The sequence below is a fragment of the Vanellus vanellus genome (assembly GCF_965231255.1).
Source record: "Vanellus vanellus genome assembly, chromosome: 15".
Classification (NCBI taxonomy): Eukaryota; Metazoa; Chordata; class Aves; order Charadriiformes; family Charadriidae; genus Vanellus; species Vanellus vanellus.
Genome location: NC_138920.1, coordinates 5128107 through 5148167, shown reverse-complemented (window position 1 = coordinate 5148167; position 20061 = coordinate 5128107). Strand labels below are relative to the sequence as shown.

General features: G+C 43.6%; 1 protein-coding gene across 1 annotated transcript in view; it reads right to left on the bottom strand.

Annotated features, from left to right (window-relative positions):
* PTPRT (protein tyrosine phosphatase receptor type T) overlaps window positions 1-20061 on the bottom strand; it is a gene marked incomplete at both ends in the record, with an annotated part of 470881 nt that overhangs the window by 19351 nt on the left and 431469 nt on the right. Inside the window, 5 exons of the mRNA XM_082491049.1 lie at window positions 863-960; window positions 2323-2359; window positions 3264-3340; window positions 11033-11120; window positions 17162-17349. Coding sequence (XP_082347175.1) covers window positions 863-960; window positions 2323-2359; window positions 3264-3340; window positions 11033-11120; window positions 17162-17349 — 488 coding nt within the window. The remainder of the gene's footprint in view (window positions 1-862; window positions 961-2322; window positions 2360-3263; window positions 3341-11032; window positions 11121-17161; window positions 17350-20061) is intronic.

Genomic DNA, 20061 nt, shown 5'->3' with positions numbered 1-20061 from the left:
GATCTAAAGGAAATCAAATACAAAGCAGCCGAATTACTAATGGCTGTGAGCAAACTATAATTTCAATTTTTCTTAGTGCTAAAGCAATTTAAGATGACAAATATCAAGACAAAATTTTTAAAAGCTCCAGTTTTGGGCTGAGAATGTCTCCAAACCAAAGATCAGCAGGATTGGAAAGAATATGCTGGTGAAAGCCACCCCAGATATGCCTTTTTCTTATTCCCTAAAGTTTAACCTACGCCTTTCGACTTATTCATGTTTGCTCCCATCGTGGGCTTTGCCAACTGCCTTGTGCTGACACAGGGACTTGTGGTTCATCAGAGTCCAAGAGAGGGAAGCGGTGGGTGTTGAGGAGGCCACCGCTGCTGGGTGGCCCCAGGACCCAGCTGCGCACGATCTCATACCACCATGGCACAGCGACCTTCTGAAGCGACTGGAAAGTCTGGGCTTTGAACCGTCATTTCAAGAGCTCTTTTGATAGTTTGAACACCAGTCGCACGTTCTCGCCCCTCCGGATTTTTTGTGGGTAGAGAAGTATTCGAATTGTACAGACAAAGAATAATCACTGAAGTACATTTTTCCTTCTGTACTGAAAAAGGAGAGAGCTTCTCAGCGAGCATAAATTTGTATAACACTGCTAAAGCTGAGACTTACACCAGGAACGCAGTCCTTATTAGTCTAGAAGGGAAACAGCTAAGTATTACAAAACGTAGCTTTTTAGAGAAAAAAATGGGGTGGCTTAATTCATTCCCTTTCTACAGCAAGCAAAAGGCTTTTCACTTGCTGAGCTCGCCTGAGCAGCAGCACCGTGAGATACCCAGCGCCGGTTTGGCTTTATATATTGGGAAAGTGGAACCCTTACCCTGCCCACTTCCACCAAGTTGGTGACCATGACAACACTTGCAGAGTTTTCTTGCCAAATCATTCTCCAGAAATCCTTCACTGTCTCCTGCATCGGCCCTGGGGAGGGAGAGAAGACAAAAGGACATCTTAAGAGAGTGTATCGAATGCCAACAACTCTTTTCAGCTGTTCCCCAGCCGTTGCCCTGTTCCCACAGGACCCTACCCTCCCCTTCAGAGCATCCCTCTGTGATTTACGGTTACAGACACAGAACAGCCTGGAGCTCAGACACTTCCTCGCAGGGGTTATTTAAGGTTCTAGCACACTGGAAACAGAGGCGATGGCTGTATTGTAAATAGGGGAGATGGCTCCAGTAGGTAATCATGTATAAGTGATGGGACATGGAGGCACCCTATAGAGAGTCTGTAATTAAAGCTGTATTGAAATTTGTACTTGATGCAGCACTAAAATTCCTCCATTTCACACTTTATTAATTATGAAGGAGGAAGGAAACATGCAGAAATTAGCCCTTTTCTGAAGCTCCCCCCGACAGAAAAATTTCAGGTTCGAAGAGCCAAACAGCCAGTCTTTACAAGAGGTTTATTAGAGGAGAACCTCTCTTTGACCTGGTTTTCTTCCTCTCTTCTACACTATAAAGGAAATCCTCCCACAGACTCCTTTCACCCACTCCGCCCATCCTCCGTCCTCCGTGTTCTCTGCCTCACTACATTCCCCATACCCATACATCCTCAAAAGCCGGTTTTATTCTAAATATGTTTCTTTGCTCTTTTAATAGGGACAAGCCAGCAACGAAGTCATAAAACAGAATTTAAGAACAGTGTCACTTCTGTGAACAACCCTTTTGCAGGTAAGGAATGCACAAAAATAAGAACAAATAACGGTAGAGACAGTGGTCATGGCATAAAAGTTTGCCCAATGATGTAGGAAAACAGAGTAAGGAACAGGAGTAGGGAGGTTTATCATCAAACATGGACAGCCTTCAGCATTGAATTGTGTTGGGTTTTTCCTCTTTTTTTTTCCCCCCCAAAAGGCACAAGAAACTCATCAACTAACTTACAGAAGGTGGTGATCAAATGCATTTCCTACTAGTTCCCGCTAACCAAAAGTTTGTCAGTCACAGGCTTATTCATACTGCCCTCCCCAAGCAACTTCACTCCAGAAGTTAAACCCAAGCTCCGGAAAGTCCCTTTTAGTTCTAATCTCATACTTCATGCACAACAGACACATTATAGATTGCACTGCCACCTCTACGTCTGTAACATTTGTTGTTCCTGTAGCTGAGGTTTTGCATTTGAGTGCCTTAAAGATCTTGGAACATCCTATATCCTTCCCTTTTGTGTCCTTATAGCAAGTTTTCAGATGTTCCCCAAAACAGAAGAAGTCACCCTATAAACAGCTCTTACAACAGTTTAAAACGGTAGCGGTTTTACAAATATTTAGACATACAAGAATGAACTTGCCTTGAGTTGCAATGTAATGGCGAGGCCGGTGATATCCCTGGAAAAAAAAGAAAATACGTGACAGACTGTGAGATCGCAGTTCAGACAAAGCACAACGGCATGTATTTTACACTCTCAGGTACCAACAACTGTCACACGCTTAACAGTACTAGCCCTGGTTATCGAATGAGTGAAGATAGGCAACGAGGTTGCCCTGTGACAGCATAAGTGATGGTATCTCGCTCAGGCTGAATAATAACATCTCGTTATGCCACAGAGAACACAGGAATGGGGCAGGGTTCACTGTTTCCTCAAAGAAACACAAGTCCTGCGCCTGCCCTGTGGGAGACTCTGAAAACTAATAGGCAAAAAGTTGCACCTTCTTATTTGAAAAAGAAGAAAAGTGTGCATTTGCCTCTGTATGAAAATGATGCCTATCAGTCTTACGGAACCTTATTAGGTGTATGTTTCATCCCTTAAAGAAACTCTTCTGAACATTGTCATGTTCCTAAGAATTAGGAGTTGCATATAAGAAACGCACATTCATTTGATCATTTTGTGTGTGCTTTTTAAATGTTACTTTGTAACACTTATAAAAAAATAATATGTCAATCTATTTATGTGGCTCCTGCACTGTAACTTTGTAAGAAGTTGGTAAGTCTCAGATATCTCCTAACGCTACTGCGAGGGGCTGATAGTGATTTCCGCATGCGTCATTTAGCCCACATTCCACTTATGCTGGTGGATCTGTCAAACATAGGAAATCTCCATCTGTCCAGATCGGTCAGACAGAATAAACTGGAGACCGAGAACCTTCTCCCTGTCACAACACGATGTTTGTATAATGTTCAGCTGTCATTCATATCAGATCAACAGTCTGTCCCTACGTAGGATGCACTGAATTCATAAGCAGACTTGTCAGCAGGAGCGTTTGTCATGGTGGGAATGTCCGGGAGCCTTACGTCGATGTAATTGGCGTTTATGTAGTCAGAGTGAGGGTCCCCATCCAGCAGTTGCAATCTCACTCTTGAATGATCATCTGAAAGAAGGAAAGAGAAAAAAGTGACAGTAACGATAAAGAGGACTTTGTAAGTGCTTCATTTTATCTGCCGATTCCTGCGAATACTTACAGTAATAAAAAAATGGAAGGACATCGGAGACATTCCTGTTCCTACAAGCCCTTTCTTTCGTGATTAAGATGCAACATTTAGAGCCTTAGGTTAGTGTTCACTCATACTCGGTGTTCAGTAAATTCACTGCTGTCACCATAACCCTTACAGAGCTTTTACACAGACCACAAACGCTGCTTGATTTGGGGGTCTCAGAACAGATCTTTGCAGGATGTATCTCCATGACAAAAGCCATCTTCACGCCTGGAAGTAACAGCCTCCCTGGCTTCATCTGATCTATGGAAACTAAGGCAGGAGCTAAAACTGTCAAGATCAGGTTTAAAATAAATAGGTCACGACTGAGGTATAAAAGATTAAGGAGGGTAAAACGGCAAATGAAATCCTGCAAATAAGAAACGGGGCAACCCAGAGACCCGAAAGGACATACCAGAAGGAAATGGGAGCAATGTTCCTCTATGCAACCCACAGAACTCAGGGCAGCAGAACAGCACCGAGGCAGTGTTAAAAAAAATAAATTAGCAATGCTCATGCTTTCGAGGACGTTCAAAGTTACTTTAGATGAGGCAATAAAATAACAGATATCAATCTTTTCATCTCCCAGCCTGCTCTATAGTTCAGCCGCAAAAAGGAACTACCCCAGCGGGCAGATTATGCCATGATTTTCCACCAAGGGAATATTTTGCTCTTTCTCTGGAGCAGCTGGCGCTGCGCTCTGCCAAAGGAGCTGCTCCGCGAGCCGGGCCGTTGAGCTGATCCGGGCTGGCAACCCCGGCACTGCGATGCAATTAATTGCAGAACCGCTGTCGAAGGGCCAGTTGCTTGGCGAAAGCTACGGGGTTAGGGAGGTCACTGCTGGCCATGCTGGGCTCCTTTTCAAGGATTTTTTTAAAGTAGTATACTATAAAGTCCATCAAGTTTATTTCCTCTCTACCAGCTCTGTAGGCCCTAGCTCTCAGTCAGGAAAGCATTAATGTTTAGAAGCACTTTGCAAAACACAGGCCTCCGCGTGATTTACGTTCAATTAAAAAGAATCATAGCAATGAAACATATAAATGTGAGGTGTGATTCTGCAGTAACTCGGTCGAAAGAGGGGTTTAGTCATCGCTTAATTAAATGCGGAATCAGATAATAATTGTGAAAACAGATATGCACGCAGTTCTGAAAACCAAGATTTGGATATATATTAAATATTCATTTGGTTGTGTAAAGCAATGATTCTCATATGCCATTCATTTTTTGGGTGAGATTTTTGCACCCCAGAAATACAACCGCATTGCTGTAGTTATCAAACCCCATATTTGTATTCAAAAAAGGTTACACAGGTGGAGCCATCCAAAGCTCTGTTACACGTGTATTACTAAATATAACCTTTGTAGACGCAGTGGAAGCGGGTATACTTCTCAGAGTGCTGCTGTTGTTCCCAACTCTTAGACAATCACCCGCGCTCGAGGCGACTGCACCAGGAGTTGCAGTAAATCACGTGGTTAGACAGACAACAAAAGAATTTATACTGAGAGCAATTCACAATGATAGACAAAAAGCTGTTTAAACCGGACACCTAGATGAAATACTCAAAATCTCCCGTGGACAGTTTCACACTTGCAATTCAAGCAGCAAACTAAGCTAGTTAAGAAGCACCCAGAACAAAAGCAAAGAAAAAAACCCAACCCCAGAGCAAACGGTTGGGAGGGGAACATTTGCTAACTCCTCTTGTGATGCCACGATGTAATAATGCTATGGAAGTCTTCACTTATTGCAACAATAGAACTAAAAAAGCGGTAAGACCAAAAGTGACCCTGATGACAGGTGAAAAGAATCTCAGGTTGATTTTTTAAGTGAGACAAAGACACTGTCTACGCACGGTGCGTAGCTCTGAATAGCCCTCAAGGAAGAACCTGCCTCTCTTCCTTTAATAGAACCAAACCCCAAAATTAAGTTTCAGCTCTGTGAGTTACTCTTTAGTTAAAATCTTAAAACGGATGCAAGGCATACGTCCTGAGAGAGCCAGATGTGAGAGACCTGAGGAGCAGACTGCAGAAGAGCTCTATGCATTTATGGGAATTATGGATAAAGAAAAGATGCTCTGTAGCTGTAAAAAGTGTTGTTGGTTGCTGTTTTTTTCCCCTTAAGCCAAATATGGTTATTCTAGCTGTGAAAAACAGCAAAGGATGAAGAAATGACCACTAGAAATTAATGGCATTTTAAAAAAAGGAGACATTCAGGTTTAGGTCCAATAATATTTTGGGACCAAACGAAAAATACTTTTAGCTGAACTTTGCTTCAAGAGGACAGAATTAAAAATATTTCATTGCATATTTTGCAAAAATGAGATTAATTTCTGTGGGAGATTTATTTCTCTTGTAAGTGTGAACAGTGCAGCAGAAAAAGAATCTGTGTATACAGTAAGCACACAAAATATTAATGGCATCTTAATGATGTCTTTAATCTTGTTCATAAGTTTAGGAGCACAGACTGGATAAAACTTAATGAAAGAACTTATCTCGTATATCCCTTTTTTCCCCCAAACTACTTTGGAATTTGTCTTTTATTTAATGGAGAGGGGCAAAAACCCAATACAACTCATTATGCTCTTAGCAGTAACAATCTTGTACTTAAGGGTTTTTTGCCTACAGATTTCAAAGGGCTTTCCAAAGACCAGCAAAAGTCTTCATTATATCTTCTCCCAACGGTTAAAATTTGTTTCCGATTCTGCACCCTACCCACTGGACTATACTAGCAAAAGAGACCACAAATTTGGCATGCTGACATGAAAGTGTCACTTAACTCTTCTGTAAATTTATCAGACATCATATCACCACATGTTACAGAAGGATTACAGGAAACTTTAAAAATGGAGGGAGAAACAGAAGAGAAAAATGCATGTCTAACATTCAGGACTGCAAAAGATGGAAATTACTTTAACAAACGTTATAAATGATTTTATTCCTCCCTGTTTACTATAGTCTGTATGCAAGTTAGCAGAACTCTAAATTTTATATGAAGAGTACTTTGACTGAAAATTGGTCTTAAAACAGATTTCAAAGATGACAAGAATTTCACTGAAAAGCATTGTGCTCCCATTTTAGCACAAAAATGTTATCATTTCAAACTTCTGTCAAAATTCCCATTAGTGATCATTTGAAATATCACTGCAATTTTTCCACATCTCATTTTGACACCAGCACTGGATTAATCTCGCACAACTTTCGCCATCTAAATATTACGCAGCTAGTCTAAACTGGCTGTCAAGGTTCCCCGCGTAATCAATGGAGAAATACAGACATCTTTTGAAATGACTCAACCCAGTTGTGGTACGAGAGGATGATCTGCCCTCTCAAGGACATGCTGTCCTCCCCCTTCTATCCCCACTGATCCTGGACTGCCCATTGAGAACTGGCTAACAGCCAGGTGCGATAAACCCATCCTCTCAGGATCGCATACCATGGCCAAGAATTGCACTCCACCTGCGTTTCAGCTGAGAGCTCTGTTAATCTCTCTCTGTTGTTCATCTCGTCCACCGCAAAATTCTCAGATCAATTCACAGTCTTCCAGCTCAAAGCACGTGGCAGTCAGAGTATGACGTAAATGAAGCAAATCTGTCTCCTGTCTTTTGTCATCAACTCAGTAGCTTTTAATGGACCACCACAAGACTTTAAGACCATGGTGCCTATGTGGGAAGATGGCAGAGCTCCACTGCAGATGGGAGGATGTGTCTGAAGTAGGGCTGGAACGAGCACCCCTGCGAGTGCTGACCTCCTCCTCTAATACTATGCTCAGTAAAGGGAGAAAAGAAAGGGAGAAAAGAAAGGGAGAAAAGAAAGGGAGAAAAGAAAGGGAGAAAAGAAAGGGAGAAAAGAAAGGGAGAAAAGAAAGGGAGAAAAGAAAGGGAGAAAAGAAAGGGAGAAAAGAAAGGGAGAAAAGAAAGGGAGAGTGCTTTCCTGTAAGTCGAAGCAAAACACAGTCTGACGTCTTCGTTTCCTCAGTTCTCACCTGAGAGTTTTCACTCTCTTATACGTACATAATGACTCTAAATTTGGAGAAGATTGGGAGAAACAGAATAGAACCCACAGAATCCATATAGCGTCTGGATGTTTTCTCTTCTATGTAACGGGTTCAGCTCAACCCAGAAAAGCTCAGCATCCCTCCCCTAACAACCACTTGCTGATGCACTTTGAAGGCCTCAATACCTAGGCCCTGAAGCTAATTTACAACATTTTGCTTCAGCACATAAATGGATGCACTACCTACCCTTGCCCCTGAAAGAAAAATCCTGCATGTCCGCAACTGTCTTCATGTTTACTGCTTTCATCCCCAAAGCGCAGGAGCAAAGCTCGGGGACACTGCCAATATAACAAGAAGTTCAAGGAGGGCAGCTCCCTCCGGCATGGCAAACCTGTGCTCTTACAGCGCATCGCTCCATCATCAGCAGTGGATTTCTGTGGTCGTACAGACATCAACTCCACTCCTCAGCTTTTCCTCGTCTCCAAAAAAATATACTAGTGTTGCAGACTGAAGGGAACCCTGAAACCCCAGGGTTTAAAGCACGGGAGAGCTTAGAGCCCTCTTGCATCTCCTCTCTATGGATAGATTAGCCTCATCTGGAGTTTTGGTTTGCGAACGTAAGAACAGCAGATGTTGGGGCTGGCAGTAAGATCTAGGTTTTCATAGACAGGCAGGATGTTAATACAGCCCTGGGAAAGCAGTGAGCCGAGTAAAACAGTCCTGTAAGCGTACTATTACCCAGAAGGCCATAAAGATGAGATCTAATCTGCTGTGATTCACTGAGCAACGCTACTTATTGCGAGAGCTTACAAACCCACATTTTAACAGAAGTCTCTGCAGCAGTTGCAGAAGTTAGATCAAAACCTGACTTTTCAATTCGCTCCCCAAAAGGCATGTGATATCTTGTTCCAGGAATGATGAAATGACAACTGTGGCTAAATAAATAACGTTAATTGCCATCTGCAGCTTTTTACCGAATAAACTGGTAAGAGCAATCAGCGCATGCTCAGGGTATTACCAGCCATTACAATTCTAGCACGACGAAGCAGCTAAGGGTGTAAGCGTTTTCCACCTCCCCTCCTCTGCTCAGGCTTTGGCACAGTTTGTACCCACTGAGCACAACTCGTTTTCATGATCTGCCCTGAGGGGACTACTCTACTGCTATTCCCAGTGCTGCCATCAATTCTCTATTCCGGATCCTGTCGTTGCTTTTTCTCAGGAAAGTTGCCCAATGTCGCCCGTCAGCAGGGTCTGGCTCAAGGCTCAGCCAGCGACACCACTGATAATTTCCCACTGGTTTTTCAGAACGTCTGATGAATGATATGCCCCTTCCTTAGGCATCCTCCCTTCCTTCTCCCCAGCCTCTTCAAAGTGAAGCAAAAATTTCACTTCATTTCACTTTCTCCCTCTTTATTGCATGTCACTAAATTCTCCTTGCTGTCTTTTCGAAGAGCTGTAGTCTCCTCCTCAAACTCTTTGTTCCATATATACTGGAAGCGAAGAAAACCTACTCAACTTTGTTATTTACCTTCAACTCTTCTGTGTCCTTCCTCTCTTTCACTACCTTGCTTTCCTTACCGGTGCCTTTCCACCCTCTCGACCTCATTCTGAAATCTTTCCCAACAGCCCCCAAACTGGAGCTTCTGTTCTGATGCGTTATACTGTGTGGACACTTCTTCCGTACCCTGGATTAGATTTTGCATTCAAGCTCATCACCTCCTATCTGTATTGCTACTGTAAATATATTTATAGCTAAAAGGGTAACATCACCCTTCTTTAGACAACAATTCGTCTTTGTGGACACCCTCCCTCTAGATAACACCCCATTTATCTTCCTTGGGTTTGCTTCCTTAATTTCTTCTCACACTTCACTTGGAGTTCAACGTTTTCTTTGTGAGCACCTTCAACATAAATTAGACGGTGGCTATTGCACACAGGCTTGCCTCTTTTCACCTCCACTTTTATTAAATTATGTCAAGTGCTTCCCCAAAATCATTCAGAGAAACAGAGAGTCTTTCACGTTTCCTTCCATATCACCCTATGGCACTTTCATCTTCAAGCCAATGGGTAGATGCTATAGCTGAGTGATTCATCTGTCTTAGGCTAATGTAATCTAAGCTAATCATATAGACGGGTAAATCGAATGTCTCTCTGGAGGTATCTCTCTTTGCCACAAGGAACACAGGAGACTTGCAGCGAGGTGGAGCTTTTAGGCAGTTGAAGTTAAGGGAGATGATTTTCACGCTAACTGTAATACTCCAGTACTATCGCTTCCATTTTCCCCATAGAGAAAGACAGACTGATGGGACTGGCGACCTGCTCACAACCAACACAGAAATCCACCTGCAGGAGTGGGATCAGATCAACGCTCAAAAACTTCTGATCTCCATTTTCAGATTTCTTCACCTTTACCGTGGGGTCCCTGAACTGAGCTTTTCTGTGCCATTCCCCAAGAACTCTTACATGATTCTTTTCGTTCAAGTCTTAAAAGAAAGAGAGGAGTAGTTAAGATACATGTGAGATGATCTTTCTTTGTGGCCAATTTTTTTTTGGTGTTTGTTTTTTTTTTTTTTTTAATTTATTTAGTTAAGTCTGTTTGTTCTGGAAGAAATACATATTTAACCTGAGACAAAATAAAGTACCAAATATGACTTAATTTTACCCGTATAGCATTCCATAGATTTATCCAGTGATGAAAATCTATGGCACGTTCATTTATATTCTTATTTCTTGTTCTGAAGCTCTCAGGCTTGGCTTCACCAACTTGATGCTGCTCAGCAGCCCTTAAAAAGAATGATTTCTCACACCGCCTCTCTATTAAAAGAATAATGAAACACTGGGGTAAGCTGCCTGGAGAGCTTGGGGAAAGCTCAGCTTTGGAGATTGCTAGGAAGAGGCTTCAGAAATATCTGATAAAAATGACAGAGGTGAATCTAGTCCTGACTCGGAGAATAAAGCTGACCTACATGGTTTTATGGAGTCCTCCCCCACCCTGCAGTTCTGCGATGTATCAATATTCCTATAACATCAACTGTAACTGGTTACTGAAAGAAGTAAAACTAAGAAGCTTCAGTGCATTTTCAGCGGTGTTATTGTGATTCTAACCTTGTCCCACACGTCAAACCAGCTCTCTGGGGACAAGCAGTGACTGCTCCACTGGTTACTGTCCACAAGGAAGGAGAAAATCTGATCTCTGATCCATATTTAAAAATCTGATAGCTCCGCATCTCCTTTTGTGCCTCCATTTGTGGCACTGAAAGCTCCAGGTTAGGTAGTAAAAATGGCCACAAAATGGGCATCATCACCCACTGCAAAAATCTGACAAAAGGATCTAGCCCTTAAATTATAAACATTAAGCACAAAGCAAGGTGACAGGAAACATGTAAAAAACCATAAAGTCATACAATGACTTTATGTAAAACAATGAAAAAACCATAAAATTAACCCCCCCCATAGAAACGCAGCTTGTAACAAACACTGAACTACTGAATGCTCAGCACTGTAAACCAGCTTTTAGTGAGGTTCTCAAACACACCTTTTTCCACAGGATGCTTACAAAATCTTACAGAAAGCTCAATTTAATGTGAATTTACACCTACAGGAGATTATGTTTCCATATCTATTCTTATTGCGGTTTTCATCCTCCTTGGCCGTATCCCAGGATGCCGTCTGCCCCTCGGGTAGTGCCTGCAAAATAAACAGTAGCAGAGCGTTTATAAAAATATGGCCAATGCCTTCAGGTTGTTTAAGGGCAAAAATAAAGGCGCTGCATAATTCAGTAGTCAGCCAAGCAAACAGCTGTTCTTGAGGAAAGGCCATACCCACTAACGCAGAAAGCAAAGCTTGGTGCAGACCATTTGCGTCCCTTGGCTTCTACCAGCAAAGAATCATTTTCCTCCTGCTACTTCAGATCTAAAAGGAACAGGAGAATGTGTTTCTGGCTGCACAGTCACAGGTTAACCCCATTTCCCCGTAGAACAGGGTTTGCGGAGATTTGGCATACACACACTTCCAAGAAAAACCCAGACGGCTGAAACATAGCGCTCAGTCTTTCGTGTTTAAGTTGAAAACAGATACAGTGGTTTCACCTATTTCTATATTAATGATGGGGTGAGGCAATATAATCCACTATCTGGTTCCCTTGGGGGGAAAATAAAAAAAAAAAGTCAGAGTTTCAGATCATGTCTACGGAAGAGAGGTAAAAGGAGGTAAAACGTGCTCGCAAACTATGAAAACAAATAGTCATTTTCCTAAAATCTGCTCTTTCAGTTGAGACAGGATGGGGTAAGGAAACTGGCAGCACCCAGTGCTACCCTTCCCTATAGCTTGGTCCTATAACTATTCTGAACACACTCAAATGAGCCACTTTCCCCTTGAGACACATCCAGGAAGGATTTTCAAGGCAAAGCCAGGAAAACAGCCGCTGTCACAGGATCAGGCTGGAGGAGTGCCTTGCCTTCCTTGGAAGCTGTCCCGGACTGCCCGTAAGCGGGATGATCCCTCTCCCTGCCTCGGCACGGGGGGAGATGGCAGCGCAGGAGGAGGAAAGCGGGAGGCACCGCAGAGCGTTCTGCCGGAACCGCAGCGGCACCAGCTCCCTGGGTACCGCCGGCATCCCAACCACCGCAAAGCCACCATCAGCACGGCGCCGGTGCCGGCTGCAGCCAGCCCAGCCGTGACTCGTGCCCGAAACACGGGGAGGAGGAGAACAGCTCCCACGGGATTTCCTCTCTAGATCTGCCTCCTCCAAGATCGACTCTCTGACATGATCCTACATTACCAAAAGCAGCAATATTATAAACTGTATTATTTATGGTCCCTAGGGAATTGCGGGGTTTTTATACCACAGTCGTCATAGATTTGTATCTGCCTGAGCTAGCAGCGGGTAGTTTGACACGGCTGTGCTAGGAAATGAATTTATATTCATCTTCACAAGCCATCCAGGTCTATTACAGGGCCTGAACGCAACAGCAGAGAGACACAATTATTTGGATCTACAACACTGACGTTACCATTAAACTTAATACGAGCAAACCCCTGGCAGACCAGATCGCCGTGCGTTTCCCCCAAAGGGGTTCCAGGACACAAAACGTCAGGCACCGCAGCACTGCCAGCAGCGTTGCTGACAGAAGACAGGGACAGCGAGTTCCTATTCAAAAGCCCAGGAGAAAGAGTAATAACTCTGTAATTGGTGAGGGCTTTGATCACACATCTATTTCCTTTACAGACAGCTGTTTCCAAATAGCAGCTCGTCTCCTGTGCAAAAAGAAAAAACCAACACAACCAACCAACAAGCCCACACGCAACAAAAAAATCCCCAAGTAAAAGAAAAGAGGTGAGGAAGGTTCATTTTCATCTTCAAAGACTGAGGAAAAAGGTGCCTTATTCTTCCACCAATATCAAATTACAGCAGATTGACCAGAGAATGGCGACAGTCATTAGACAGCTAACCACAGCCAGCTGAAAAGAGGAGGAGAAAGAAGAAGGGAAAGAAAGAAGAGGGGAAAGAAGAGGAAGATCACGATACTTTCTCATGATTTCCACGTGGGAGAAGCTATCATGGCCAAAGAAAAGACATTCAGATCCAATAAATCCCTTTTCAACTAACCCTATCCTTTCATGCGATTTGAACAGGAAATTCTCCATTGAATTGATGTTTTTATATTTTCCTGAAATAGCCTCCAAAGATTTAAGAGTTCAGGATTTTTCATCTCATCGAGGACCAAAGAAATCTCTACGTTTCACAGAACCATCCATCTCTGAAGAGAGGGAGCACAGCTCTGGCTGGTGAGGAACACAAACTGCCGTTGCAGAGGTGTGTACCCTACACCCCTACTTTCATACGCCCCAGGTGAACAAATGGGAGTAACTGCATGTACAGCACAAACAATTTTTCTGTGAGATCAATAAAAATGCAGCACCAAGAACTGAAACTGCGTTAGAAATACAAAGGCAAAAATACCAATTAGAATTTGGTTGCATCCACAAAAAGAGGAGCATATCTAACGGTTTGTTCCTTCAGTTTTTCTTTGTACAATAATAGCTGAAAGTGTTAATATTTCTGTTACTCTCTGCATTATCAGCAATGGAAAATCAGGATAGATCACTCAGGCATCGGTATTTGGTCCGCATTTCACAGGAAACGCTCCCCTTTCTTTCTTTGATTTGTTAACAGCAAAATTTCAGCGTCCAAAAATCTGGACTCGATTTTCAGCCTTTTTTTTAATTTTACTTATCTTCTTTTAGAGAAGTTTTGCAAAATTTATACTGAAATATCCTCCCAGTAGTGGAATTTATGTTACGATGACGCTTTTTAAACTAAATTGATCTAATTTTTATCTGAAATTACAAGGATAGATCTCAAAGTCAGCTTCATCTCAATCAAGCTTTCTAAGCAACATAGCCCAAACATAACTAAAGGGTTCCCATTAAACTGAGGCTTATTGCAAGCCAATTTAAATTTCCAATGGATGCATTTAGTTAGTTTGCTGTTTGTTTTTAATTTAAATACGAAAATGCGAATCATTCATTTGCACTGATCTACCCCAATGCTGCAGTATTGCTGCCACAGGCAACAACATCAATTAAAAGCCCTGCTGCTCATCTCGGAGCCTGCCGCGGGGTCCCGGCCCTCTCCCTGCAGCCACTACCTTCTCAACGGCGGTGGCAAAACTGTTCCCACAACGCTGCTGTGATCCAGGGTCAAAAACTGCTTTGGATTAAAAAAAAACAAAAAAAACAAAACACAAAACAACCTGAAAAGAAGTATTTCAGCCACTGCCATTCCCCATTCTGGTTTGTAGCAGAGCGTGAAGCCAACATTGTCCAAGGACAGCGTCTGCAGTAACACGCTGCTGCCAAACGTTTTGCAAGGGCATGTCGCAGCCTGAGCCACAGGATCCATCCTTTTGACCAGACAGACGTGTAGCCAGCCAGAAACGAAAGGGTTAAAGTGCAGAGGTGCCTTCAATAATTGAAGAACCCCAATACTAAGATGCTTAAGGAAGGAGCCACAAAAGCCAAAGTAACTAAATGGTCCCAGTAATGCAGCCGGAGAATGTACTTTAGTGACATCCTAAGTCATGTTGGAAAACAAGTTTGGATACTTTAAGCTCATTATCTTTGTAGCCAGTAGTTGGTGCCTGCATTAAGCCTGTGGGACTAGTCCTGCAGCTCACAACAAATCAGGGCTGATACGTTTTGGAAAAGGAGCGGGTGACATTTAAACGTGTCCCGTTTCAAAGTTTACAGCTATGCCTAATCCCAAATAGTGCTATCTACATCCAGTGCTGGTGATACATTTTTCTCTTGCGGTCTACACCTTTTCTTGCTGAACAGAAGCAGCAGCCAAAAAGGCCCAAAACTACGCTTTGGCCGCAGGTGCGGCAGGCAGACCCAAAATAACACACACACGGCGAGTGCAGACAGATCCCCACGTTCACACGCACACAGTTATCATCCGTTTCCCACCAGCAGTGACACCGCTCTCTCACAATCTCATCCTGCTTCTCATCTCCGTGGGGAGGTACGTGCGAGATGTACACGCAGCACGAGTACTCTTCCAGATGCCCTCGGTGAAACACGTGGCCTTGTGCTCTAGTGTAGGTGAAGGTATATTTTAAACAAATATCGAATGCAATTTCCAGGTTACTCAGTGGAGATGAGACTGTACAGAGATAAGAGATTGCCATGTGTGACTGATACACTCCATTCAAAGTGATTCTTCATGACAGTAAAATTATTTGGTAACATGTCACTAAACAGGCTGTAATTTACGCTATCAATTTGCAAAGTGAGTAGAAAATCAGCTCCTTGGGAGAAAAAAAAAAAACACATTTGGAGGTGATGCTGGTATTAGTGTATGAAAACACATTTTAAAGGAGACATCGAATTCTTTTTTAAGATTTTTATCAACCGTTCTGCGGAACGTTTTGCAAAGCCCGTTTTGCAGCTTTGCGCTCCTGCAGATCCCAGCCGGAGACACCGCTCTCGGCCAACTTCAACCTCCCGCCTTCCAGGAGTTTTAACACTCCTCGACATCCTCCCGGCGGTGGTGGTATTGCTGGTGGGGGCTGAAAGCTGGTTGGAGCTGAAGTGCTGCCTGCGCCCCGTGCTCCGAAACCCAAATTCCCCCACTGAAAATGACTGCTACTTCGGGCAATTACCTCTGATTGAAGGGTAGAACGGCGCATGTGATTTGAGAGCTTGTGGCATTCTCCAGGCTCTTTCTTGTAAAGAAAGGAATTATGCAAATCTATATAATGTCATCGTCATTATATACGTATGTAGATAGCACTTTCCGGGAAAGGCAGAACTTGTGGAGCTGAAAGTTGCATTGACATTTTTCATGCTAATGTGTTATTTTGATAATTACCGATGCCAGTGCCAGAAAATTACATATATGCCAGCACCTGTTTTCTTCTTGAGCATCAAGAACTAGATCTTAGGGCATCTGTAATTGAGCTGAATGTAGTTTTGGGCACTATTCATGGAAACGGAGGCCAAGGGGGGGCTAAGTAAATCTCCTAAGAGAATTATTACCCTTTTTCGATATTAAACAGAGCTCTTTATATTGATAGTTTAAATAGCGTGCTTGATTGCGGGGCACAAGTGACCAGATCTGGTTAACATACAGTGACCAGAAACATTTGTTATGACAGTCTTTGATGCCATCTGATTAAAAAAAATGCTCCCTGGTGACAAGCAGGAAAAGATCGCCTCTCAATTAGAGCAAAACCCAGCATCAAGGATACAAACCCCACGGACTCTTACTTGCAGGGTAGAAAGTGAGCTGTTTTCATCAAGTAACTTATTTTTCACAGCTGTTACTTTATCTTTAAGTAGTTTTAATGCCACTATGCATATTAATTGCCTATTGCCTTCCCACAAGCTTACTACACTCATTACAATTACCGCTTGCTAGAGCAAAGTCTCACATATGTTTGATGCTATTTCCCTTTTCTGTTCTTTCTCCTCGAAATGCATATTCCTCTTCCAGCTCCTCCCCAGTGTCATGCTTCTTGTCATTTGGATTACTTTCCTGGTCTTTCGAGCTTGGGGGGGAAGAGGTGGCGAGGAGGAGGGCTGCTTTCACTTTTGCAGCTTACTCTTTGCTTCTCTCCTCCCGTGGAGTTGGAACCGAGTACGTCAGTGGAACACGTTCTGAGTCAGAGGTTTGAGCATACTGGAAAACTCCATCCTTCATTTAAGCTACACGAGGTTCCTGCCTTTGCCTTTACAGTTCTGCATTCAGGTCATTATGCTGTGATTTAATTTGATCAATTGTTACAGAGTATTTGGAGCTCCCGATGAGCTGAAGCAAAACCCCTTCCTTTTCTCAAAGCCTGGCGTGTGCTGGAGCTGACGGAAGCACATCAGTAAGTAAGGGACCAGGGGACTCCAGGTACTTCGTTGAGTTCAGCACCTCTTAAATATTTACTGTCTGCCTTTTGTGGGGGGGAGGGCACATGCTAATGGATGAGCACAACGTCGTTTTCCTACTGCTGTAGTAAACACCTTTTCTTTGGACTAGAGGGCCACCAAAGATGGCTAGCGCTGTAAAATCCTACTCTCATAATTGGAAAAAAAGACGGAGAAAGGAAAGGATTAGGAGGGTAAGTGAATTACGGAAAAGAAGCTCTTAAAAGCAGTTATCCTCCCCGCCCCAGCCCCTACCCTGCGTGAGCGCCACTTCTCTACTCATTCACGTCAGCAAAGGTTCCTCTCACCTCATACTCCTCTTTAAATCCATAGCCCTGTCCCCGCTTCATCTGGGTGATGTGCTGCAGCAGGTCGGCCACTCGGATGGCTGGCTGGAACTGCCCCCGGGGGTAGGACATTTCCACCGGCTCGCAGCTCCGGTAGGGGTGGGTCTGGATAGTCAGAGTCGGCTGGGTCATCTCGCCATGGCTACTGTCTGTTTTAAAGAGAGGGAGGCAAAACAAGCTTTCAGCTCTCTGGTATTTCCACTCTCCTCCTTGCGCCGTCGCTTTCTTTCTCCACCACCCCATAGGTTGGTGCAGGCAAAAGAAAGTAAAGAAATAAGTAGGAAACACACAGTTGCCTACAGCTGCCTGGAAAGAGCAAATCACACTGGAATATTTTCTTTGCATCAAGGAGACAAACCCAGAGAGATGGGAAACGGAGTAAAGAGCCAATCAGGCTAACGAGGGTACAGCGCATAGAGCAAAATAGCACATTTTGTACGGGTGAGCTCTGCGTAATGACTCCAATCGAATTACATACCTTTTTTTTCCACAAACCTGCAAAGAACATGACTGAAAGATACATACAGATGAGCAAGATATTCACGTAGGATTTGGGGTGTACAACAGGAGATAACCGAAAGGGGCCCAAGTTAATAGCAAACAACTTATCAGCATTTCAAATAAGCCACAGAGGATGTTAGAGGCAAAACAAAATGCTCTGCTAGTTCAGGCCTAAAATTTATGTCAGTTACAAAGATGTAACATTATCAGAAAGAATAAACCAGCATAAAAATATAGTTACCTTGCATGCAGAAACTTAAATTTCAGATATGCAAACTTAACAGAAGTTTCTTTTTACAAGAAATGCGTTAAAAAAAAAAAAATCTCTATCACCACACAGATGGAATTGTAACCTCTTATAACCCCAGCACCACCCATACACACAACAAAATATTCCTGGTGAAGTAATAGAAAACAGCTTAAATAACCAAACAATTGACTGTCACAATAGTTATTTTTAACAACAGAAACTCAGATTAGATGAAAAATGTAGTTTCTTATCTACCAGAGTCGACCAAATAAACCATTGTTTTTTCCTACGATTACAGGCATCTGAGGTGCTTGGGGTTCTTTTGCACATACAGACCTTAATAGTCCGCATCCATTCTTTCTGGCCTTACCCAAAATAAAGGTATTAGCAAACAGAAAATCTATCTCCCTCAGTCTGTTCGTAAAACCCCCTTAAGACTGCATACACAAGGCTTGATCCTTACAGAAAGCTTACTGACAAAGAGCCTAAACACCATCCCTTGTCAGCAATACCGCAGTCACGTTTTGGAAGGGATAAAGAATAAATAAATCAAATTGCAATTTCAGGGTGAATTTTGTGAGGCAGAAATATGGCCGGGATGCTACTGTAAACATTGCTATCCTTGAGAAATCGCCCTGGAGTTTTGATGGGCAGCAGTCAGGATCTCCTCTGCCGTTGCCCATCACTGCGCAGTTGGGCAGGAGCAGACGGAGGAGGGCACTGCCTGCCTTCCCAGCAGCTGGCAAACCAACGACACGACAAAACACGACAAATAAAGCTCTAGCTGGTCCACTCTTACATTAGGGGGAAGATAGCAAGACAGGCGTATGCTCTGTTTTGAGGACTATGAGAAGGAGAAAGGAAGGCAGCAGGGGACACTGCCGCAGGGCAAGCTCAACTCTGGCGCGGGACCCAGTCTGGTGGTTGAGTTGTCAGAGATGCTGAACGCATCCTGCTGCTTCTGAAATAACTGAGCGCAAAGTGATCATCTGCTCTGAAGATTAGGCTACTAATCTGAATTTCTGAATCCCAGGTTCTCATAAACGCAGTCACATTCCCAGGACACTCGGAGATTTACCGAGCTATGGCTCCAGCGAAACAACCCTCACATACAAAATGTGAATAAATTTGGGATTTAAGGAAGAGTAACATCCAAAGCATTTGTATAATCATCCCTAATGCTCCGACTAATGACAGTGTGAGAACTCTGAACAGAGGGAATTTCAAGGCTTATTAATTCCCCTAGTTGGATTCGCTTTCCCAGTGCATCTTTCCTCCCCTATTCCCTATTAACCTCCTGTAATGGAGAGGAGACGACTTTTATTGCGGACCATTTCCGACAGACGTACTATGCTTAATTTTCCATCATTAGGTTTAATACAAACCCAATTTCACAATTGGCTTCTCTGAGGAACCTACAAGTAATGCCACATTTTCATCAGCCCCAATTAAAAAACATTACGATATCCCTATTCGAGAGGGAGTCTTAAAACTAACGTGCGGTTGTAGTGCTGATACAGTCGGGGCACACGCAGAGCACAGGCTACTTGTACAACGCAGCTCAGATCACTCAGCTCCTTTGCAGGCAATTATTAATTTCTCTCTTCAACAGATCCTTTAATTCCGGTGCACTCGGCTCTCTTCTCAGCGAGAAGTATCGCAGGGAGAGGTGACGGCCAGAAAAGCGGTGCCCCCTCCGTTCCAGAATGACTTCCCTCTAAGCGGGCGCCCGTGTTATGAAGGTGGCAGCAGAAGCAGCCGCTCAGTAGCAAAGAAGGACCTGACCCTGGCCTTTGAGTTCAGAGTGACAACTGCGCTTCTGGTCTCTTTGGTCAGACAGGTCACACATGCCACAACCCCACCGCCTGTAGTAACAGCTCTCGCAGTAGGGTCCGCGGCGTCACACTGCTTGCGTGCCTCTGCCAGCCAGGCGGTGCTGCTTGAAAAACGTCACACCGTCTGGGTCATCCTACCTTCAACCCAGTGATGCCCAGAGCCGAAACCAGGCAGGACATCACCTCCTCTGGACGGCCGCGACAAATGCATCTTGAATGGCCTCTGCTCTACCTGACAGAAAACCCAAGCCCGACCCCTGCACCAGCTCAGGACC